Here is a 24,993-nt window from a genome sequence, read left to right on the forward strand (position 1 = left end):
GCGGGGGTGCTGGCCTCCGCTGCGGGGACGCTGCCCCCCCCCCCGCCCCGCCTCCGCGCCGCACTCCTATGCTCGTTCCGGGGCCGCGGCGGGGCGCCCTCGCTCCCCGCCGCCAGCCCGCGGGCGCCCCGCAACCTGCATAAGAGCGCTCGCCTCTCTCCGGCCGCGGGGGCCGCGCTCGCCTCGGCGGGCGGCGCGCCCGGGATCGAGCATGGGGCCGCGGGGCCGCGACGGGGGGAGGAGGGGGGCGGCGGGGCTATTCAGATTCCGGGGCGGGCCGGGGCGGGGCGAGGCGTGGGAGCCCCCGGGGTGACGCAAGGGCGGCGGCGGCGGCGCGCGGGGACGTCGGTCGGTGCGAGCGGGATGGCGGCGGCGGCGGCGGGCGGCGCGGCCCCGGAGCCACCGCGGCGCGGCCCGGCGGCGGAGGGCGAGGAGGAGGCAGCGGCGGCGGAGGCGGAGCTGGCGGCGGAGCTGGCGGCGCGGCGCAGCGCCGAGGCGCGGCGGCTGGTGCTGTCGCCGCGGCGGCTGTCGGGCCCGCTGCCCGCCGGGCTGTCGCAGTGGTTCCCGGCGCTGGAGGTGCTGGACGTGAGCGGGACCGGGCTGGCGGAGCTGGGCGCGGAGCTGCTGGCCCTGCCGCGCCTCCACACGCTCCTGGCCAAGAACAACCGGCTGGGCGGGCCCGGCTCGCTGCCCAAGGGGCTGGGGCAGGCCCCGCTCGGCCGCTCCCTCCGCGTCCTCAACCTCAGCGGGAACCGCTTCGCCGAGGTGCCGCCCGCCCTGCTGGGGCTCCGCGGGCTGCAGAGCCTCAGCCTCGGCGGCAACCGCCTCCACGGCATCCCGCCCGACATCCAGGAGCTCCGCAGGTGAGGGCAGGGCGCCGGGCGGGACGGGCCCCCCGCGCCTCCGGGGCCGGGCCTGTGCCCGGGGCCACGGCGAAAGCCCCGGCGGCTGCCAGGCAAACCCAACCGGATTTTCTCGCCGGGAAGCCGGGCGCCGCCGGCAGCACGCCTCGTGTCTCGCTGCCGCTCGGGGAGCACGTTCTGTCCGGCCTCAGGTGTCTGCAAGCACCGCTGCTGCTGATGTGTCTCTTCCCCTTCGTCAGGTGGAGTTACCAAAGCTCAAAGCCGCTCCTCGGGCGGATGGTGGGCCTTCTGCGCTCGCAAAACGGGCACCTCTCTCAGGATTTCCTAGTCCTCGGGCTGCCTCCGTGCAGGGGAGGTTCTCCTAATGACAGTGTGGTTGGTATAAGTGTTGACACGCAGAAGGCGCTCCGTGGCTTCCCTCTAATACAGATCTCTAGGTCAGAGCAAAATAAAACCCCCGGTCTCACGCAGCTCACCGCTGCACGATGGACTGCACAGGAGAATAAAGACCTGGTTGTGGCTTATGCAGACAGTAGGGCCTTCCTGCCGATGCTCCTCCAGTCTCATCAGGGTGCTTGCTGGCATGGTTGGTTTTTTGTTGTATTTCTCTCCACCCACCTGGCTCACGTAGATCTGACAGGTGAGCTGACGGATCTTCTGAAGCATAGAGCCCTAGGCTGTGCTCAGGTGCAGCGGTACGTCCGGCTCTGGGGCTGGATCAAACCACCACAGGCTGACGGCGTAGGAACCCGCAGCTGAATCACAGCAGTTGGGAACGCTGGTGGGGTGGGAACAGGCCTTAGGTAGGACTGGGTATTAACTGCCCGCATTGACCTGGGATAGGTACTGCTGAAGCCTGCCATCCTCCTGGGCAAGCTGGGGACCGTGTTCTGACTCGCGTGTTACACGCGGGCACGGCAGTGTGTTCTGCTGGTTTCTCAAGCCTCAGACTAGCCCCTGTGTGGCTCTGTGCTAAGACTTTGGGTCTGAACTTTCTTCACCCCAGCTCTTTGCCAAGGGACTTGCCAGAGGCAGCCTCTCTTAGATAAATTCCAGCAGCCTTGACCCTAAGTAGCTGCCTTCGCCCCGATGGCTCAGCAGAGCTGCATTCACTGGAAGCGCAGGATGTTGCGTGTGGCGTGCTGTCTCCTGTGGCCCTAGGTTGGAGGGACCAGAACTGCTTGAGTGTTGGCGGGAAATGGTTTTGTCTGCTGCAATATAATACAATTTGGGCACGCGGGTTTTGCCCAGGTGGCACAGCGTGCACCTGTTTGAGGATCTGGAGCAACGCTGGGTTAAGCTAAGTTTGAGAGATCGTATGAGGCATTTTGAGTGCTAGAGAATGCTTGTGCCCTTCTCGGCAGAGTTGGGCTGGGTCCTAGGTTGGGGCTGTTGTGAGGAGGAGGAGGAACATCAGCCTTCTCTCTGTTCAGAAGCTTGCTTCAAGGATAACGCAGGAAATGAGGACAGTGGCACCAGCTTCGTGGGAGAGAAGGCCAATGGAGGAGGGCAGTTGTGCGTGGGAGATGATCCACGTTGTCTCCATGGCATGCCTGGTAGCATTCAGGATGTGTTTGGGATCTGACTGTTGCGCCCACCTCTGAGGCAGAGGCTCCCTACTGCTGCTTACATGCTCTCATCTGTGGTTGTGGTTCTCTCTCTCTCTCCTCCTACCCCCCGCCGAAGACAAACCTCGGTCCTGCTTTTTGTTATGCTGCTGACCCCGGGAAGGTTCCAGGCTTCGTAGCACTGCATGTGGTGCCCCAGTGGGCTGTGTGCTATGCTCCATGCTGCACCGCTGTCAAACTACTGCTGCACGGTTACTCTGCCTTGTTCCTCTGGCCTGCCCTGAAGCAGGGCTCCTGTTTGTCCTGTCCTGCAGCTTTTCTTGGGCTGGTCATGCTCGAACCCTAGAATGACAATTCTGAGAGGGCAAATGCGGACAAGGCTATTGAACTGTCTCTTTATCGTTACAAAGTGATGTGTCAGCTAGAAAAACTAGACTAGACCCAGCTTATGTCTGCTGCCCATGCAATCACTGTTAACTCATTGAACTTCTGTTAACGTGTCACCATAACGTAATTGAACTCTAGCTCAAGATAGTGAATCCACATTCCACCAGGATTGTCAGCTTCTTTACCACTATGCCATCAGTGACTCTTCTGTATCTGGGACTGTTTAAGTAACAAAAGGGAGCAGCACACTTGCTTGCCAGAGCTGGGAGAAAACAATACTTTATAATCTAATATTCCTCCAGAGGGAATCCTGAATCTAGTCCTTGGGGGCCAGATAACCAGTGACCTGACACCCTTGCCAAAAAGACAGCAAATACATATATGCTGCCAGACCCTCCTCCTGCCTGCCAACAAAAGACGTGTCTACAGCGTGAGCATGCATAGCAGTGAAGTGGGTAAAACGAGCCTGAGCAAGGGCAGAGCAGAGCCAGCTATTGTGGCAGGGCAACGTGGAGGCATCTATTCGCTTCTGAACTCTGGGACAGGAGGTGGGACCTGGTGCTGGTGTTGGGGCTTCTGTTAACCTCGCAGCTTAAGCTGCAAGTGTCCATCTTGCTGTTGCTGGCAAGCCAAGACTTGGATCCTTTTTCCATAAGTAATTTCCCATAAAAGACATTTTTCTCATGTCTCGTGGTCTCTGAGACCACAGAGGAATGCAGGCAGCACTTTGACCGGACACGTTCCTCCTGACGGGAGTTCCTGAGGCCAGCAGTTTTCTTCCTGTGACCCTGGCACCGTCCCATTTGCTTCAGTCACTGATTATAGAGCTGAGCAGAGTTGCAGAGATCTAGAAATACTTCTTATGTTTCCAGGGAATGTCTGAGCTCTGATGAGATTTTTTTTTTTTTTTTTTTTTTTTTAAATTTGTGATAACTAAGCCTCACATCTTTCTTCTGCACCCCATACAGTTTCCTGTTGTAGTTTTTCAGGGGGTAGCGTGTCAGTTTTAATGAAGGCCAGGAATACAGCAGGTAAAGAGTCTACATGGTGAAGGAGAAAGCTGATGGGTTTGATCTGCCGAAGGAGAAGGAACATGCTGGCAAAGGCCCTGGAATGAGAGATGCGTGCCATGTGTTGTTACTCATATGAAGGTAATAAGGCCACAACTTTGCAGCAAGCTGGGGTCAGGCATTTTGTGCAAAAAAACTTCTTTTAGCATGTTCCTAGTGATTTGGCAAGTTAATGAACAGTGATAAGAACCACAGCCAGTCCTGCCAGCTTTGGCCATCTACCCCATCCTTGCCCAATCAAATCTTAGTGTGCAGTGCAAGATCCTGCAGAACATATGTGCCTTTCACCTGATTATCAGTTGCTTCCTGGGCTGTTGTAGAAGGGACCACCTGTAGATGTCCTAATGCTTGAAGCTTCCTTCAAATGGCTTCACAAGTGGATGATCATGATTGCTCTGGTGATGGCAGCAGGGTGATGCTGGTCATAGCATGCTGGCTATTGCCTTTGCTTCATGTTTTCCATTAGGGAGGTATTAGTGGAAAAAGCAATGCTCTTTCCTCCTAATTCCACCATAAGTGCCTATGGTGACCTGCAATGGCCTCTTAAGTTTCTGAGGAAGAAGGTAAGTGTGGGCCCTGCTGAGGGCTTTTTTCAATCATGTTCAGTCTCCTTCTGCATACCCACCACCCTAGTTACTGTCAGCTGGCAGTGTCAGCACAGTGCAAGACCTGAAAGGCAGCATTGGCTGTTGCTGTGAATTTAGAGTAGAAAACGGACCAGATGGATGAGAGCAGCCCTCTTTGCATTGCTTTCCTGTTTGTTGCTAGATAAAAAAAATGAGCTTAGTAGACACAAGTGTCATCTTTTCTATAGTTCTCCCTCCAACCTGGACCTTGCTGTGTTTTCAGTGTGAGATGTTATGGTCAGTCATTCTTGCTCAGACGCGATTCACAGCCCCCAGCAGCTCCTGAACTGTGATCTGCATAGACATCCCACTGCTGCATTGGTTGTGTGTATCCTTCCTCTGCTGATGCAGCTGGGGATGCAATAAGGGGCATCGTGTATTATATAGCTGGTGAGTTAGAAGTGCGGTCATCTGCTTGTGCCCATTCTGGACAAAATTTGTTTGGCAAGTCTGGTAAAATACAGCTCTGGTTTTTGCTGTCCAGCTGTGACTTTTGGCTTAAGGGTGCACAGATTGCCCTCATCAATGTGCGTGCTTGGAGAAATGTCTTGCAAGTGGCCTGTAATGGGAAAAATTCTCAAGAGCTTAGCAAAATGCAGTTGATACCTTGAATCTCCTGGTGCGAATTTGGAGTTTATACTCTTGCGCTCAGTAGAGCACCACGAGCAGGTGGAAAGACCTGGGAGAAGAGCCAGGTCCTTTCCAGGCGTCTGCCATGCATGCTCCTTTCCTTCTTGCTTGGATTCCTCTAGTAAAGCGCAATTGTGCAAGGGCTGGGATCAAAGGCCTCAAACGCCTAACTGGATTCATCCAAGTTTTGTGTAAAGGCTTAGATGCAATGAAAACCAGAGTATTTGCTTTTATTTGTGGGTAGTATTAAGCATGTTAGACAAGCATACACTTAGGAACGGCTGTTACAGTGTGGGAAAAACGGCAAGTGCAGCTTTGATAAAGATACAGCATTAGGAAATCTGCTTGCTGCCTCCCTTTTTCTTCCCCTCTTCAAACGTTTTGCAAATAGTTTTCAGACGACTGTTTGATCTTAAATTTGCGTGTCAGCAAAGGCTATGCAGTTCTCTCAGGAATTAGCAAATCGTAGAACAGGGTTAACAGGAGTGTATTGTGGGCTGCTTTTAAATTCCTCCCTTGCGTGAGCCTCAAAACTGCCCTGGAAATTTCTTGCTAAAAAGTTTATCTTAAAAAGACCTGGAGCTATTTCAGGCTCATTGTTTCTGTTTTAGATTACCTATTTAGATGCATCTGTTTGATGTCAGCTGTTAAATTTTATCCAAAGAAGCATCTGTGGGGAAACAGTGGATTGAAAATTTGAGTATCTTCTGTGCCAGAAGACATTCTCCCCTTGAAACATGACTATGAAAGTCTCATGGTAATTGATAGGGTATCCAAAATACCTCTAGTACTCAGAGTGGGCTCTTCTTACTTACTGAGTGTTTTGGGGCTTTTTGACTTGTTTTCCAGATCATCATATAGCACAAACCTCAAGGACATACTCAAGCAAGAATGTACAGTCTCTTGGCATGTTAAACTTTGCTGCTACCACCTGAATCAATTCATAGTTGTTTGAGCGTTTCCCCACTCCCTTCCTGTATATAGAAGGATTTACACAGCCACCATACAGCCCGCTGGTGTGGAAGCCCCTGCTAGAGAGGGGGGACACACGATGGGCTTGGCGTGCTGGCTGCTGCTTGGCAGCAATTAGCGCTGGCTGTGCTGAGCGAGGGGCCTGCTGGATATGGGGCTGAAAAGGGGCTCTGGCCTTTTATTAGTGTATTTGTAAACACTGCTAAAAGGCAGGAGAGAAAGTGTCAGCCTCCGTTAGTTACTCTGTCAAATAGGGTTTCTTTTGGGTTTTGTTGCGATGGATTTTCTTAGTGTTTGTCCCCTCTTGAAACTCGCTCAGCCAGATCCTGTGTCGCAGGTTGGAAGTATATCATTTATTCTAGCTGCGGAAATAGGAACTGAGCTTACATTTGTTTGAGGCTGGTTGCTCTCTGGCTTTTTGAAGTTCCTGGGCTGACTTTTGAAAGTACAGAAGAATTCCGGCTCTCCCTCTGTGTACACAGCGATGCACGAGACCTTAGCTGGCTGGTCCAAATGACTATGCAGATTAATGATTGTCAGAAAAACTGGGCCTGAGTGTGAAAGGTTAGTTATAAATATTCACTAAGCTCACTCCCATCTCTGTTATGGTCCTCCTGTGAAAAACGATGGTAAATGTTGTGGATTGCCTCATTAGAGGGGCTCTTTTGTGAGGAGGGCAGAGCTCAGCAGTGCTCTTCCTCATCTTACCGAGCAGCAAACTGTCCCCCAAGTAGGACAGCTCGAGAGCCAGCATTGCCTTGGCCTGTAGGTACAGGCTTAGTACGACACGAAAATCAGGCCAGGAGTAGATGAGCTGGACATGAACTGTGGCCCTGTGGCCCCAGTGGTGTGGCCAGTGCTTAATACAAAAGGGTTGTGTCTCTTGAAAGTCCTCACCTGTGTCGTGATTAGCTTTGCTCAAACAATTCTTGATGCTTTAATGGGATGCAGAAATGACTGTTGTTAATTTCTCCATCTTGCTCAGCCAAGACTAGGCTAGATCCTTCTTTCTAGCAAATTGTATTTTGGATGATGGGAGTTACGAATCTCTTCTGCCTACTGAGCAGCGTTTCAGTGCTTAGCTATAGTTTTCAGCTATAAGAATATCTTTGTTGTATTTAAAATAGGTTTCTTTATAGCTTCAAAACCTCCTCCCTGTGCTTTTTTTAATAAATGTACCATTTAATTAATATCTTAAGTTGATGTTGCAAATTCTGAATTTGCTGTACTAAGACTGGGCCCAGTGAGTTGTTCATCTACTGACCTCAAAAAGGCAATTCAGGAGATAGGTAAGAAGAAAACAATTTTTAAGAAGCCCTTTGTTGCCACTGAAGGAGTTATTTAGTGGATTTTTAGTTAGAGACAGTTTGTAGTCTGATATTGGGGTTTTATATCCTAGCTAGTGTAACGGTGAATGGTCTCATGACACAGACTTCACAAAGAATGGATTTGAAAGCTGTAAGTAGTTTGTAGGCAGTGTTTTTGCAAGCTTAGTTTGGGCAGTAAGCTGCTCTTGAAACTTAGCATTTCATGCCATGAAATGAATTTCAAAAACATTTTTTACTATATATTTTGCACCCCTCTTCCCCTTCCCTGGTAGTTTGTGTTGGTACACAGTGTGGCTTTACGGGCATTATTGTCTTCAAACACAGAGGATGAAGAGTTAATTATTCACTTTTCCTAGGAAGTGGAAACTTGGACATATCTAAACCTTGTTTAAACATTGAAATCTACATTACTAGAATTTCCTTGCCCAGCAGTTTTTGGTGTGGGCTCCAGCGATGGCATGGAGTTAAAATATGTCTAGGAATTGTATGGTCAGCAGTTAAGTCCCTAATGAGAGCCAAGAAGCCTAAATCTACCTTGGGAAACAATGGAGGTTGAAGGAGGAATTTTGGTTAACACTCAGGGCTTTGTTAGGGGATCAAAATTTAATTAAAAATAATCTCCCCTTGATGTGGTCTCTGCACAGCAACCTTCCTCCTACCCCCACTCCTCACCTAGAGCTTGTCTGTGGAAGAGAGGCTGCTTTTGAACAGTGGGGTTTTGGTGGTGGTTTTTTTCCTGTGTACTTCCTTGCGTGTTCAGAATAACCTCCAAATGTGCTGTCCCACTTGATCTCTCAGCTGAAGCAAGTATAGTTACTTCCTTTCATATAGTCAAATTCAGTTTAAATCTAAGGCTTAGAAATGGCTTAATTCTATGCCCACTTTGTCACATCTCCAGTATTTAGCTTTCCTCTGACGTACCCCAAAAAAGTAAGTGAATCCAGGGGAAGTTAAGCTCCACGAGCGTCTCCTCGTGTGTTGCATTGGTTTTGTTGTTCTCTTCTCTGCTGTTCTCTTCTTTGCTGATGGGCAGGTGGACCTCTATGTTGTGTTAGGGGTCTCTGTAGCCCAAGCAGATGCTGTCATTGGATCTTTGGGGTTCGAGTTTCTTGCAAGAACTCAACAAAATAGTCTCTTTCTACTGTTCTTCTGCTCCATTCCAGGGGAAACCTCAGGGAGGAGCTTCCCTGGTGCTCCACACATGCTGTGGCACAGCTGCAGGGTTTAGACTGTCTCTGGGTTGAGCACCATGTCCTTTGGGTGGTTTGGTCACGTGTTCCTTTGCCAGCTGTATCTGTAGCCTCTCTGAGGTGCTGTGGTGAGATGAAGGTGTCTCCTACTCCAAGGAGGTTATAAGCTGTTTGTAAAGAAAGGCTGATGGAGCCTGGATGACTTCTCCTTTCTGACCTGCAGGGGATGCTTGGTAGATCAGAGGGGGCCATGTACGCTGTAGTTAGGCAGCTACCCTGAGTATGTGTTGGAGATATTGAATCAGCGTGAGTACCGCAGACACCTGCAGACAGGACCCACCTGTTTCAGGCATAGGAAGAAGTGTTGTCCAGACCGTGATTAGCAATGGTGTCTCTTGCCAGCCAGAAGTACCCAACCTGAACCTGCCTTTGCTCTTCTTCCAGACAAGGTCTGAGGACCAGGGAGCAAACCTATTTGGCTGTGTGCGATGGGGAATTGAAGCTGTTATGTTGAAGAGAAGTGCTTGCCAATTATTTTTCCTAGAAGGGCAGAGGTGCACAGCAAATACTGGATACTCCACCTGGCAGAAGGGTTCTAGTGTCTCTCTTTGTTCCTGTCTCCCATCCACTGAGTTTTCACAGGACATCCAGTGAATTATTCTTTTTATTTAGGCCCAAACTGCAGTTAAGCCCAGGTAACGTTTTTGGTAGCTTTGGGCTCCATGACTTCAGTATACTGAAATCAGTCTACCCGAGAAATTGCATACATGTACTTGTGTGACTTAGATGCACTCTGTGGTGTTGCACCTGTGGTGTTGTCAGTGTGTGAATTGTATCAAAGCGGCTGCCTCTGACTCCTGCTGAAAGGCTGCAGTTAGTCACCGAGGAGTCAAATGATACCATAAAGAGCGACTAGCGCTTGTGCAGGGCCGGGATTTTCAGGGAGAGCCACTGCTGTCTTGCTTTGCTCCTGCTGAAACTGAGAACTCCCACTGGCTGCAGCAGGAGCTGCGTCAGTGCTGCAGACCCTGTGTGCGCAGCCTGCTCTTCCTTGGAAATAGGAGCAGGAGCTTTGAGTGTGGGGTTGGTGTAGGAATACATAGTTGTCTGGTGCCTACCTACAGATGTAATGGTGACTGCAGGAGGCTGGAGGTAAATCTCAACATCATCTGTTGTGAAACAGCAGCTCTGTTGTAATTTTGATGTGCAACTCGGCTTTTTTTTTTTCCCCTCAGCAAATTGTCTCATACATAGTCATCTGTAATTTTCTTCAAGAAATGCAGGAGATGAGAAGACCTAGTGTTAAATGAATCTGGAAATGACTTTAATGAAATAATGCAGTGTTTTCTCTTCTCTTTTTCAGTTTAGAGTTTCTGTACCTTGGAGGGAATTTCATTACTTCAATTCCACCTGAATTAGCAAACCTGCCTTCTCTAAGCTATCTAGTTCTGTGTGACAACAAGATCCAAAGCATTCCACCTCAGCTGGCACAGTGAGTATTTACTGTCATCAGCCACCAGCTGTAATTAACTCTGAACTTTTTCTTCTGCATGTGTGGATAAAAGCACCTGGGAAGACCTATTTGTCCTTCAGTTTGTTAATGTGACTAGACTTGAACAAGAAGATCCTTAGCATGGTGCACTGCAGGCAGACAGTGAATATATGATATGGAAATCTCAATCAAAGGGTTATGGGGGGAAAAAAAAAATATGTCACCAAGTATACACTTTAAGGTGAATTAATAGATTTGTACAGGGAGCCCTGAGAAGTACCTGGGCAACTCAAAAGAGATAAACTGCCATGCTACCGTATTCTTAGTGACGAATGCTTAGTCGGTTTTGTCTTTCACCCAAAGCCTTTTTGTGTTGTACCATCCCCTGTGTTCCCTTGGCATTTCTTACTCTAGGATCTCAGAATGTTTTAGTGTTTGTTAAATCCTACAGCACAGCTTTAGAGGATAAGCTGCTGCTTTTATCTGTTTCATAATGGGGGAAGGAGGACACTGCAAACTCTGTATGGGTAGCTTAAGATGGGAGGTGAAGAATTCAGTGTGTAGTTGTAACCCCAAAAGCAACTGAATGGGAGCATGGAGTTTTCTGAGTTGGAATTTGATGGTGTAGTGGGATTATTATTGATGTACAATGCCCAGTTGTCTTGTAACTTGTATTGGTTTGAGAGCATCCCTGGATGCTGTGCTGGAGCATTGTTTTGTGCTTCCTGAGAGAGGAGAATGCCTCCTCCAAAAGCCAAAAAACTGCTCGTTACTCATGCTGATGCTAGCCTGGCCTGGCCTTGCTTAGCTTTTGAGATCTGGTGGTATCACAGCACAAGGCAATGCAGCCGCAAGCAATGAAAACATGGGGTTTTCCAGGGTTGGCTGCCTACCAGCAATCATCTTTAATGCATGAGCGAAAACAGGTGACTTATTCAAAGTATTGCATGGAACCGTTCTTGATGCACACAGTGGGTACAAGGAAACATTATCTCCCCCAAAAGCACTCAGTTTGTATACTTTTGTTCTGTGCTACCTTTTCTGGGGTGTGTGTGGGGAACACCGAGAGGGACAGCAGGATATTTAAGACTGTGTTTCTTTAACAGGAATTCCAGAGCTGAGCAAAGTTTTCTAGGGCATTGTGTGTGCTGGAGTAACAGCCGATCTTTTAGCATGAATTTATGCTTCTAAAAGGAAGAAAAGCCAAAGGAAAAGAAATTGGTGGGAGAGAGGACAGTAATCAGGTCTGTGTGTAATGCAGTTGTGGAATGATTTTGCTTGCACATCTTGATTGGGTTTCCATCTTCATCCTCAGGCTGCATTCCCTGCGTTCCCTTAGCCTGCACAATAACCTGCTGACTTACCTTCCTCGAGAGATCCTTAACCTGGTTCACCTGGAAGAGCTGAGCTTGCGTGGGAACCCGCTGGTGGTTCGGTTTGTCCGTGACCTGACCTACAATCCCCCAAGCCTTCAGGAACTGGCTGGACGCACAATTAAAACTCGCAACGTTCCCTACGCTCCCAGCGATCTCCCAGAGAACCTTGTCCGATATCTGAGCTTGGCCAGCAACTGCCCCAATCCTAAATGCGGGGGTAAGTACTCCTTAAGTGCTCTGCTTCCTGCTTTTACCTGAGGGGTTTTCTTTCCCTGTGACGTGCCACGACTTCAGTAGCTCAGTCAGGTTAGATGTATTGTTGCGTCCAAATTCTAGCCGTATTTCATTGGCTCCAGGTCTCCTGCAAACTTGTCTTTAAGGAACCTTGTTCACTTAGGAACGATGTTCAAAGTTGTAGTGCTGGTTTACTGTATTTGCATGGGAATGTGAGGCAGTATTTCTGTCAGAGTCTTTGCAGCTCATCTCAGCACTCCACTATGCTTTTATGGCCTGAAGTTTCTGATCTGTCTGCCCTGAAATAGCTCAGACTAAGTAATGGACAGGAGAACTTTTGCAAGCACTCGTGCTGAACAGCAAGCTTCACCTCTGGATGGAAAAGAGGAGGGAGGCTGTAGCGCTTGGCAGTTACCAAGAGCAACTTGTTTAGCTCTTGCTTGAGACTACTAGCATGTCGTTCCTGGAAGGAGAGGACTTCATAGAAAAGCCTGAAATGCCTGGGCTTAATTTGGGTTAATGCTTAATCTTTATCCAGAGTAAATGATCTGTGCGGTTGGCCTTTAGAAGATTAAGGAAAAAAAAAAAAAATCATTAATTAGTATCTACCCTGCAGTCATAATGCAGTCTGTTATCTTATCTCCTTACAGGACAATATCAAAGCATGCTCTGTAAGCAAAGATGGAAGGGTTGGAACTTGTGTTGGAAGGGAAAGAAATGTTTCCTTTTTCAGTTTTGCACAGCTTGGATAACAGTGGATTGGTTTTGCTCTTTTTCACTTTTCCTTATGAACTAGCGCAGTACTGCAGCATTGCTCTAATACTGCAGGAGAAAAGCTTACTCCAGACCAGCTAGGACTTAAAACACCGCTGGAAACTTCTGAAAATGTCACTGTCTAAAATCACTTGCTGTGACAGGAAGAGAACGTAATTGTGTGTTACAGCCACACTGTTGCCATGGAAAGTAGCATCCAAACTCAGCATGGTGACTTCACTCAAGCAGAAGAAAAGTAGAGCTATGAAGGTCTATTTGTGAATGCATTTTTGCTAGCTGCTAGAAGAGGTTTTACAAGTTTGAAAATAGAGTGGATGAATTCATTTGACACTTAGGAAATTTGCAAATTCCCAGCCTGAGATTTCTCCCTAATGGTTAGAATTGATGAATTCTTTGGAAGTAGCTGCCCTGTGTCTTTTCATGTAGAGTGTGCTGTTCTGAATCACCTACCCAATATAGTTTTACAGGAGTTGTTTTGGTTTTAATAAGAAATTTCACATTTCCATAGGTGTCCCGGTCCCTTCTCTTCCTCCAGTATCCCTTGTGTTTCTACATCCAGTGCAGTGTCAATTAAATCCTAATTTGAGGCATTTGCACCAGCCGCAACAACCTCACAGAGTTTACAGATTTCTCCACGCAGGATCTCATATGTTGTTACTGTTCCTTCTGCCCTTACAGGTGTCTACTTTGACAGCTGCGTCAGACAAATCAAGTTTGTTGACTTCTGTGGGAAGTATCGCCTCCCGCTGATGCACTACCTGTGCTCCCCAGAGTGCTCCTCTCCCTGCAGCTCTGCCTCCCAGAGCTCTACTTCCCAGAGCGAGTCTGACTCTGAGGACGAAGCCAGCGTCGCTGCGCGCAGGATGCAGAAAGTCCTTCTGGGATAATGGGGAGCGAGAGCGTGTTTGAAAAGCAATAATGGAACAGCGAAGCATGAGCCTCTGGCCTGAAGGGCTCACGAGAAACTGTCCTCAAGTCCATGTAAGGGGCAGAACATCTTAGCAAGCCTAGACTTGCTGCTTAGGAGAACTAACTCAGTGGTGTACTGCCTGTAGGGTGCATGGGGTTGTTAGAAACATCTCGTGTCTGGGGGACGCCCCCCCCTCCCTCGTACAGGCTGGGGAGAGGGATTTGTTCTCACTGGCGGATTGAGAAGGGTTTTAATATATGACACTTCACTGGACTTCAGTCATCCTGCAGAGCAAAGGAGACTGTCCAGATCTTTTAACACTGTGGTAAATCAGAAACAGGCTAATGATGCCATGTGAGTATGTATGGACCCCAATGTTTTATATAGCATTTTGATTCTTTGCTGTCTCCTTTGATTTCAGTTACAGGTCTTACACCCATCGACTAAAAATGGGAGTTGGGGTTTTTTTGTTGTTGTTGGGAGTAGATTTTTCCAAGCTCTGGTTACTCTTCCTTTGCCTAGAGGTGTAGGGTCTCTGTGCTGTTACAGATGTTACAGCCATAATAGAACTGAGCCACCTTTTTTCTCCCTTGTTATACGAAGCTGCTCTTAGTGTTTCCTCCTAACTGTATTTGTTATTTTCCCTCCCTCTGCCTCTTCCCATTACACTGGGAGTGTTGCTGTCTTTATGGTGCCTTCAGAAAACAGACGAGTTCTTCTATTGAGACTTGGTGTTACTTCAGACTTGTGGCCATACATGCCTGTGCAAGGGACCAGGTGTGATGTCATGTTTCTGAGTCTCAGCTTACTGGAGCAAATCTGCTTTTGTATCTGTGAATTGCAGGAAAGGTCTTGATTGACATTTCTTGTTTCTAAACAACCATGTCCCCCTGCTGCAGCTAGCTTTGCTATGCTTGGTACAGAGTTATTTTCCGTCTTTAAGGTCATCTGCTTAAAGTAGGCAGCAGCTTAATGAATTGGAAGTATTGAGAGAAGTTCTGTGGAGAATGGTTTTTTTCTTATTCATAACATGAGAGGAAAAGCCAGTAGGGAGGCTAAGGCGTGTTGTCTGAGCATCTTGCACGAGGTGGTTTTGAAACCTCTTCCTTATTTATTTGTTTGCATTTGCTCTTGTTATAATAGCTTTGGCAGTCTGTTGGATTGTTCAAATAACACATGCAGTTATCTTAAACTATGTTTAAAGGAAAGCTGCAGAAAATAGCTCAGAATTTTTAAGTATCAAGAAATAGCTTATAAAAATTAATATTTTGAATTGACAGGTATCTGTAAATCTACTTTATGGGGTTGTGTGTTTTGCTCAGTGAGAGCTGCCCCTTTATTAACATTTCATGGCAGACAGTCCTTTTGATGCAGTTTCAAATAGAGCAAACCCAACTGTGCCTTCGAATGCATGAGCAGAGCAAATACATTGTGTTAAGAAGCTAAACGAACAAGAAAAACTTTTCTTAACCCACTTTGGCCCTACAGGGGAAATTAAAAACCTCTGCTCTTCTCCTGCATTCAGAAAACACATGTACCTGTTTGAATATCTTATGGCACCTCTGTGTTGATGGTCCTGTTTAATTATATTTGACACTTTAAATATTAAAGCACTTTGATAATTCTGTTCTTTGTAACTAGCTTTAGTGATTTTTTTTTTTTTATTAGACTACAATTTTTACTTTAATGTGACCTGAAGAACAAGGTCTGTGAAATTTTGTATGTTCCAGTCTGTCTTGGTATGCAGGCTAAACTTCTTGCCTTGCATTTCATTGACAGCACTGCTCATTTCCTTGGTGTCCTGTGGAGAGAACTGGAATTTGAAAGAAATTATCTGGTTGTAAAATAGCATCCCATCCGTTATTAATCATTGCAACTTAGTCTGAAGATTCCACACACACACAGATCCACAAGGAACTAAACTGCATGTGCTCTGTGCCTTTCCAAATCATTTTCTTAAGGTCTATTTTTAAGACACAATAAGGTATATGTGCAAAGCAACTGGATGTCACTTTAGCAAATTCTGTGAGGTTTGCTTGGGAAGAAGAACCTACAGATTTTGAGAGAAACTGACTGCATGCTGTTAGTTAAACTGGGATTAGTGAGAGGCCTGTGTTTTGTGCTTCATCTCCTTTTTCAGATGCTTCTTCCTGTCCCAAGTAAATATTGTCATAGCGATGCTGGAGGTCAGTAAACTGATTGCAGAGCCACAATTTTAAATTGGCTGCTGCTATAACAGTAGTGAGCAACTGAGTGATCTAGAGCTTGGCTCTTCTGCCAGTGAAAGTGAGCCACACAAGTTGAGATCTCAAGATCTTCTGAGCTCAGGGCCATGAGGTACCACTTTCCTTTCTTCTCTTTATCAGCAGCTGTCTAGAAGTCATGCATTTTTTCACTTCGCAAAGTTAGATTTCACCACAGTTCCTGTTTGCACAGTAGCCCCTCTGTGTGTGGTAGGGTAAGACCAGTGGTGGCTGGTTCTAATTTAGCTTGATCCTTAACTGCATTTTCTTTCCTAACCAAACAGGCATCCCGTTTCTGCCCCAGTTCTAATAGGGCTAACAGGCTAATCTTTTTTCACAGCTTCTTCACTGTAGCCAGGTCAAAACTTGACAGCTTATGCAGTTGATATCTCTATGCATTTTTGGACTTGATGAAGTGTCTTGTCTCTTAAAAATGTATATATATATTCCCAAATATAGCTACCAATTTTTCTTTTTGCTGCTGGGCTTTAAAGTGCAATTCAAGCAAGTCAGAATTTAAAACAATCAAGGACTTGTAAGAAAAACAAATGGTGGGTCAGTTGTGGGTTTTTTTTCCCTCAGAGGTGGATTTGAGAGGACTAGGGATGCAGGTTTGTACTGTAGTGCCTAATGTACTGAGCGGGAGTTGAGTTTTTCCAGCAATTGTTAGCCCCCAAAGGCTGGAAAACGTACTGGGCAATAAAATAGGCAAGACAAAACGTGAAGATATGCTGTTGGATGGTTCCTACCGTCCCCTTCTCAGGGGCCCTGAGAAGTAGACAGTGGGTTTGCGAGCATTATAGCGCGCTCTGTCAGTTTTGAAGTGTGGATTTCAGTTCTTACAGATGCGTCTCTGAGTGCAGTCTTCAGTCAGTGTTTTGGTATCAGTCCCCTTGTTGCTACAGCAGCCCAGCACGTCTGGCTTTTGAAACAGTTCTTAATCCGAGACACAAGCGTGTGAAGCGAAGTCGCTCATTCCCTCATCCCCGCGGGGTCCAGGGCCCTGCCTGCATTCATCCTCTGCCCCGCCAGCTCTCTGCCAAGGGGAGCTGCTGGTGCCTTTCTGAATGCAGGTACTTCATGTGAACAGTGGGGTGGTGTTAAAAAGAAGCAAAATACCAATTTGACTGGAAGCAACTTATACAGTTGCCAATTCTTTTATGTTTCTCTTTCTTTATAAGAGGTGAGACTTGAGGAAGTCAGTAATGAATATTTAAACGTACTCTGAAGTGGCCAGATGCAGTTTTTCATGGGCTTCTGTCCTGGTCATTTTAAGTCTTTGGAATCTTGAGTTGAATTATAATGGGAGTAGGGGGGAAAGAGGGGAGAACCAGCTCCTTTTGTTCCTTACTCTTGTTGGCAATAATGAATGGAAGGAATTTAATCCAATGAAAGTAATGAAATTTAATCCCTGCAATGTGTCTTTGTTACCCAGTTCAAAGAACTATTTTAGTGCATCTTATTCACACCATGCCCTCCCTCCCCAACTGAAGATACTTCAAACAGACTACTTCAGAATGCACACTAATACAGCAGTAACTCTATCTTGGAAACCTTTCTATTGATTATTTCATTTGCCTGCCTGACTAGAGGATTGATCTTTTACTGACCTGAACATTAAGGGTAGAAAGGATTCTCATCCAGCCCTCTTGTTGAATTTTTATCATGAGCGTTTGTTTTAGGGAGTCTTAAAGTGCCTTATGTTTTTAAAAGTGTATTTTGCTAGAAATGTATGAATGTAGAATATCTCTAACAGTATTTCATTATGAGCTGTAAAACAAATTGCAAACACTAAACCAAAAATGTTATTTCTACAGTGTCTGTCCATTATTTGCCGGCATCTCGATTCTGGTATTGCTGCAGGCAGAACCCTTGCAGAATTGTAAACACCAAAAATAGGGCTATGCATCGTTGGGGAATGGATGAGATTTGACCTGTGCTGTGTAAAACCAAGAGTAGGTGAGACTTCCAAAGGGACTGCTGAAACTCTTGGCTTTTGGGGCCCACTTGTGACAGACCAGAGAGTGTGACAGACCAGACCCTGTTTTACTGGTGGTATGGTGTTGCAGAAATTTGCTCCACAGTTTAAAGGTAGAAGTAACTCACGGGCAAGATAAATATATGAACAAGAGAAGGCAGTGTCATGGTGGAGTTTTCCAGCAATATGAAGCAACAGTTCTAAACTTCTTGAATTGTTTCCCACTTAATACGCTAATCCTGAAACCTGTAAATGACTCTTTGAATGTTAATTTTTCTGATCATGTTAACTGGCTAATGTGTTCCCATTTCTTGTGTAATCCCATGTTTCCCTTTACATCCTGAAGAGTTTTTGTGATCTGTTGCCAAAATGTTTCAGATCCTGCCGTGCAATTACCAGTTGTCAGTGCAGAAGTGTAGTGTATTGGAAAATGGGACAGTGGGAAACAAGAATTACTTGGTATTAACTTCAGCAGGAACTGTTTCAGAGATGGTTCAACTTCATATGTAATGAAAAACCTCTCAAATTATGCAGCAGCCTCATTTCAAATAACATAAAATACTGAGGAATGCAGTGACCTTGCCTGTAATAACCAGGCTGAGAATATTCTTGCCTGTTTTTAAAGATACTATTTTCTGTGCCTTCTTAATACCTTTCTTATATTTGGAAACAAAATCATAGAAGTGCTGGTTCAGAGGAGCTTCTGGTGGTCTCTAGTCCAACCTCTTCATTTAAGTGGAACTATCGCCAGCGCTAGTTCAGGTCCCTGTGGGTTTGTCTAGCTGAGTCTTAGAAACCTCCAAGGATGAAGAGTCCACAATCTCTCTGCCTCTGGTGGTATGATCTCCTCCTAGTGCAGAAGTCTCTCAAAGTCTCCAACGTCTTCCTGACATTAGTTGCCCATCTTCTAATCTCAAGGAGCAAATCTTGGCTCTCAAACCTTCTTCTCTGCTTCTAGTACTAATGCAATGAGAAGAGTGTAAATGAAATATGAGTTACATAGATGCTCAAAGCAGATGCTCAGAATGTCAAATTGACATTTTAGGCTTATGCAGAATTGCACAGATCTAAAAGGGAGCATTGTGTCGATGCTCTGGAAGCGCTCTTCATAAAGTAGAGCTATATGTTTCCTACTCAGGTGGGCTGCCTTAGGTGATCAAGAGCGAGCTGAATGTATGCACCTTTTTCTCTGCACTAAGGTTGTGAGTTGCCAATGATTTAAAAAAATTTATTGGAAGAAAGTTAGTCCTAGTGCCGCATTGAAGAAGGCCAGGGCCATCTGCACCCTTAGTCACAGTCTGGAGATGGCATGCCATGTCCGAGTGTCTCTTCCCTCTCCAATAGCCACTGCTCTGTGGTGACTTACCGGAGGAGGGTTGAGAGCCTGTGTTCTTGTACTACAGCTTGCTGCAGTCTCCCCTCTCACTAGTGAGCAAAGTGGAGAGTTTTGACAAGGAGGTTTAACAGCAGCCAAGGTCCTTTTAGGATGGAGGGGAAGGCAATCCATAGCAGAGCCCAAGTCCTGCTTCCAGCTGGTCTTTTGTGGCGAGGTGAGGGTGCAGCTCGTCTGGTGTCAGTTCAAGGACTGGTCATCCGGGGAACACCCAGGACCCTTCTCTTTGTCCTGGCCTGGGACTTATTGGTGGCAGCTCAAAGCTTGCTATCAGACTGGCAAAGGATTAACGTACCTTCCGAGTGTTGTCCAAATGCTGTCTGTAACCCCTTCTTGACTCTGGAAAAAGCAGGACCTGAAGTCAGTACTGATTAGCAAGTTGTACGTTTATCCTAAATACAGCACTTTGATCAGAGCGTCAAAGCCCCACAGGGCTGGCTGCCATTTACACATCTCTGAAGATCATTGCTGGTGTGTTGGCAAATCAGTGATTTCGCCAAGCTGCACCACTGCTCGTGTAAGGGAATGTGCAAGACCAGGAGTATTACAAGGTCCTTGCCTGTGCTGTGACACGGATGCTGGGGAACTGGTAAGTGGGAGGGCAAACAAACCCTTCATCTGGACGATGGTTCGTATTGGGGTGGGAGGTCATAAGCTGAAGTCCAGCAGGTCAGCATATCACCCTTTACATCAGCAAGGACACAAACATCTACTGCCGGTGAAAGGACCTGTATGAAAGGTATGGGATTGTTTTGTTTGGTGGTTTTTCCTGAAAGAGTAAATTTCAGCCTTAGGGCTTTGAAAATGGATAGGAAAGTTAAATGCCATTGTGGAAAAATGTTTTTCTGTAATTCCTGGGGGTCCTGGCATCTGCAGCAAAAGTGACTTTATAACAAACATGCATAATACTGAGCAAACATTGTCCTTTGTGCCGGACAATGTTATGTGGTTGCTCTCCAAAGCCTTGCAGCCTCCTTGGCAGAGGATCCCTCCAAGCTGCTGAGGGCAGTGCTTTGATTTTCCCCGTGTTCCTCTGCTCCTGGTTGGAGGGTCCGCGGGGCTCCCTGAACTCAACCCCCTCCTTGTAAAACCTCCCTGCAGGTGTAGGGGGCTGGTGAAAGCACTGGCTGAACCCAGCACTTTGTTTTTATTGTGCGTAGCGCTACTGAAAGCAGCTTGCTGGAAGATGTTAAAACATCCCTTGCATTTATATAACCAAACACCCTTTATAATCTAAATCAGACTGGAGTGGTTTGCAGCAGTAGTTTTTATCTTCAAATAAACACTGCAGTGTGTTTTACAAAGTTGGGTTCCCTAGTTACTCTCTTAAGATATTTGGAGTTAAATTGCATCTTTTTGTTTGTTTTTCTGTCTGTCTTTAAAGCAGTCGTGAGTCTTCTACTGAGAGATATAATCATAAAAGGCCTTGCAAAAAAACCCATGTGACTGGGCTCGTTGAAACACGTTTTGAAACGGTCCAGGAATGTCTGAAACTTTATGTTGGTCTTTCACAACTTGCAACCCCATCTGGCTGCCTTGCACTTTGAAAACCTGTTCAGAGATGACCCTTTGCCATGGTTTGTAGGGAAAGCCCACCCCGAAAGCCTGGGCACCTGGCCCTGGCTCGTCCACGATCCCAAGCACAGCCCTCCAAGCATCCTGCCTAGAAACACTTCGTAGTGCTTTTAGGAAAGCAAATTTTGTTTGGGGTGTATGTGGAGCGCAGAAGTATGGCCTTAGGAGGCAAAAACTTTCCTTGATCGAATGCTGCCAACTGGCATACTCCAGGCTTGTCACGGCAGCGGGCTTTTCATCCCTGCACTCTGAGGTCTCTATGACTGTGGGCCATGAGGAAGAAAACTGCTGTGGAGCACGTCCAGGAGCATCTCATTCACTTCTCCATCTCTTGATAAAGGCCTGTGGGCATCTTAGCTATTCATGTGGAGTTTAAAAGTATCTGTCTGCTCTGGTTTATTGCTATAAATTTGGCCTGCATTAATAGTGGCTGGCAAAGCCCTGATGGGGTGCTCCTGTGTTCCCCACTTCAAGCAGGGGATTGTGGCTAGTGAATTCCCCCCAGGAAAGAGGGCAAAGGCAGGCAGGGCGTCTCCCAGGGCCAGCGTGTTCCTGTGGCAAGGAGGAGCCTGAGCTTGTGCTTGTTTACTTGCACCAGTTGCATGTAAATGCCCCAACGCAATGCCGTTTGCACAGCAGGGGATTAGCAGGGTTTGTCTTCCATCAACAGCTCAGTAAAATGCATGTGCAATGTGCAAGGGGAGGGGGAATTACTGTAGTTACTGCTGATGGTGTGGGTGGCTGTCCCAAAAACAAGCTATCCTGAGAGCTGGCCGGGCTGCTAGCAAGGATGTTAAAGGCGCACATCCATATGTGGTCCGGGGGAGGCAAAGCCCTGGCTGAGCGCTGCACACAAAAACAAGAGAGGCTCATGTGGGGTATCTCCTCGGCTTAGGAAATGGCAGGTGCTTTTGCCATTATGCAGTTGAGCTTTTGCATCCAAAAGGTCATTTCTCTTGAAGAAAGAGGTTCCTCAGTGGCTGCATCCTTCTGCTCAGGGTTGTCATGGGGGCTCTGCTCCCACAGTCGCGGATCTGCCCCTCCAAGGTGACTACCTTTGATAAGCATATTGAAAATGGGTAGCAAAAGTGTCACTGCTGTGTCATGCTACTAGTTACCTAAGTTTTGTGGGGGCTCCTCTTATGGTTGAAGGAACATAGACCCCCTGGATAATTCCTCAAACCCAATACCAGCTTCTGAACCAAGGGTGTCCCGACAGAGAACACCTTCTGACATCCTTTGTGGTCTCCTGGCAAAACTACAATGCAAGGTGGTGATCTGTGCCATTCGTTATGGGGTCTGAAGGTGGCTTCTGAAACAGGTGAGTGAGGAGGGAATATCCTCTTTAACGGGATTTTCTGAACTCCAGTCCCTCTTCAGACAAGCTGTAGCTTTTCAACAAATGTATGGAATATGCCTTCTATGCCGTCCCACACATCACAAGTGTCTAGTGAGGCTAAGTCTCACCTGATGCTTTTTTTAAACCATTGTAGTGTTGTCCCCAGCTTTCTGGGGACAAAGGTGAAGCCCGATGATACTTTGACATGACAAAATGAGCCATATCTGCTCTGGTCTGACGTTACTTAAATAGCAATGGTGGTGTGATACAGGCCCTATGGATAGAGGTGGAACATACTTCATCATGTCTAAAGGTAACAGATGTTGCTTTTTCCATGGATATGGATGTAGCAAGTTAGAAATACGGAAATATGCCTCACAAATAGTTATTTCACATTGATCACATTAATGCACCAACAGATGAATCCTTCAGTAATATCGGGGATGAGGAGGACGTTCATGGTTATCACAACCCAGCAAATCCTTAAGATGATGGCTGGTTCGTCACCAATGGAAAACCTTTTCATCCTTCCAAAGGCTCTCCAGACAACTGTAACAGTTGTAGTCCTGGTCCAGGCAACCAGAGGAGGTGGGCATGGGTCCGTGGTAACTTTGTTCATGCAGTGCATTAATTGCAGAGAAGCCCAGAGTAACAGCCTGGCAACCGAAAGGTTGAAATGACATTTGAAAAGATTGTTCCAGTCATCTTTTGCTACTGCTCCAGGTGCTAGGGTAATGTATTTACCAAAGGCTACTTCCTGTACACCTGGTGCACCCTTGGGTTTAACTAATCGTTGCAGAAGCTGAGTTGGTGTTTTATGAGCAGATGTCAATGCTGGCATTCCTGGTTAGAGTGGTAAAAAAAAATCCTCCGTTGCCCATGTTTTCTCCTCGTTGTAACGTGCCTGAACATCCCAGATGCGAGAGGTTTCCACCTGACTGTTGAATTTTACATGGCAGCCCAACCATTTCAGCAATGACTTTCTCTTCTCCTCTCCCCTTTCCTTTTACAGAAACGACGTTTTCAAACTTGAAAGTCCTGTTGCTTTTGTCATGAACTTTTTTCATAATTCTCCAAGGTGAAAAAAGCTGACAAATGTCTTCATGATCTTTTTTTATTCAGTAGTAAATGTCTTCTCTATGTCTTCTCTATGCAAATTTCATTGGTGAACATCTAGTCATAAAACTTTTCAAAGGCTTTTTTTTTTTTTTTTTTAGGAAAGAAAGGTGTGTTTCTTTTACTTTTAAAGCAGCCCACGATGAATGGCTTTCAAAACCTTCAGAGAGACTGAGGAGTTCACAGTGTCAGGGCTGGTGCGTGTCGCTCTATGAAGTCTGTGATTGCTTGCTGTCATTTAAAAGCGTTATAAAAACTGTTGTGGGTTGTAATATATTTTCCCATCTCAGTTTCTAAATGTTGGGGTAAGCAATCTGCAGTCGCTGCTTTGAGTTTCTTAGTGGTAACAAAGCAGTGAGCTTATTTATCAGTGCTTCAAAGCTTAGTTAAAAATTCTGTACTAGAGATCTGTGATTTTTGAGGTACACATCCTTGACCCAAAACAACTTTAAAGGCCATGGAAAATCTATCATGAGACCTGTATTTTAGGTGTAAAATGTGGGCATATTTGGATCAGTGCCAATAACGGATAAGACATACTTAAGCGGTTGTTAAATTGGGTGTTGCGCATCCACAGAAAGCTGCTGCAAAGCCGCATTTGAAACAATAGTTCTGCTTTTAAAATTTGTTTGTGCCAGCTTTTACAAAGAGTAAGAAACAATTGTTTCCTTGCATGCCAGGCTTGCATTTGCCCTGTTTCTCAGTCATCACTCCTCCTCCTGTTCCTGCTCCACTTTCTCTGTTACCTTCAGCTGACAAACTCCTGGCTTACAGCAATGTTGTGGCCTATCTTAAATTACACCCCTTAAAACCGGTAATGTTTAATGTCGCTCAGCCACTGTTCCTCAAGTCCTAAAGCTCAACCTATTCTTTCTGCAGGATGTGCTTGTCCTCCCCACCATGTAAGTTCATTGTACAACATCTTGTGTTGATGCCGTAAATGAGTATTATACCCTGGGCATGGAGGAACTCCATAGCAGCCCTCCCTTCAGCTGCCTTTTTCTCTCCATGCTACTCGCCATCTCTGCACTTGTTGCTCTTTGGACATACTGGTCTTCTCCTGACTTGGCAGATTTCTTAGAGATACTTGCTGCCAGGGGCATGTGTCGGTTCCTTCAGAGTCCTCTTTTTTTTACCTTCCCACCTGCCCCGGTTCCTTCCCTGAACTCAAGTTTACAAAATTATTCTTGCTATTATAGATATCAAAATGTGGATGGTGGTAACTTCCATTTCCTGACCCTGTTTCTCATAACCCATTCTGCCTTTGTCTCTGAAGTCAATGGCGCTGTCCTTGTGAAAGTCAAGGCTTCACATTGATTTAGCAGATTGATTCAGCTTTTCAGCCTTACTGGCGTATCTCTACTCTCATTTTCCTCCACACAGCACCCCTTTCTTCTCTCGTTCTTCTCTCTTTTGCATAAGAATTTTTCCATGACCCCATCATACTCCTTTTCCCTTCGATTCCGCATGTTGCAGTCCCTTCTCTGGCAGCCAGCACATATGTCCACTCTGCCAAGGATCCCCACTCGCATGGACATGCTTTTCCACAGTGCTTGTGCAAGTGGTTGGTGGCCTTTCTTCCTTCTGTCCTTCCTTCTTCTTGCCTCCTCTTCTTTCTAGCGAGCCCAGAAACACCTTTGTCCACCACTGGCCCCCAGCATGCTGTAGCTGTCCCCACGGGAATGGGTAAGGGTGCAGCCAGCTGGTCTCTGCTCCAGGATGGCCCATTCAGTATGGATGTGGGAATCTCCTCATTCAACACGTTCCCATCAGCCTCAGGAACAAACACTGAGTGATGAACACCTCCCACCAACACCCTCGGCTCCACGTGGCTGAGGCTCAGACTGAAGTCTTTGTCTCTAAGGACTGCCATGAACAAGGGTTTTCCTTCATTGTGAGGATCTGGAAACAGGGATGTGCTGTCCTTGC

The 24,993-nt window shown here is 46.6% G+C and overlaps 1 protein-coding gene across 1 annotated transcript; it reads left to right on the top strand.

Moving 5' to 3' along the window:
• The first annotated feature begins 363 nt into the window (after positions 1-363).
• LRRC58 (leucine rich repeat containing 58) lies at positions 364-13,397 on the top strand. The gene is made up of 4 exons (XM_075710707.1): positions 364-863; positions 9,998-10,126; positions 11,442-11,719; positions 13,189-13,397. The coding sequence occupies exons 1-4, from the start codon at positions 364-366 to the stop codon at positions 13,395-13,397; spliced, it is 1,116 nt and encodes a 371-aa protein (XP_075566822.1).
• The last annotated feature ends 11,596 nt before the right edge of the window (positions 13,398-24,993 follow it).

The sequence above is a fragment of the Pelecanus crispus genome, chromosome 1, assembly GCF_030463565.1.
Source record: "Pelecanus crispus isolate bPelCri1 chromosome 1, bPelCri1.pri, whole genome shotgun sequence".
Classification (NCBI taxonomy): Eukaryota; Metazoa; Chordata; class Aves; order Pelecaniformes; family Pelecanidae; genus Pelecanus; species Pelecanus crispus.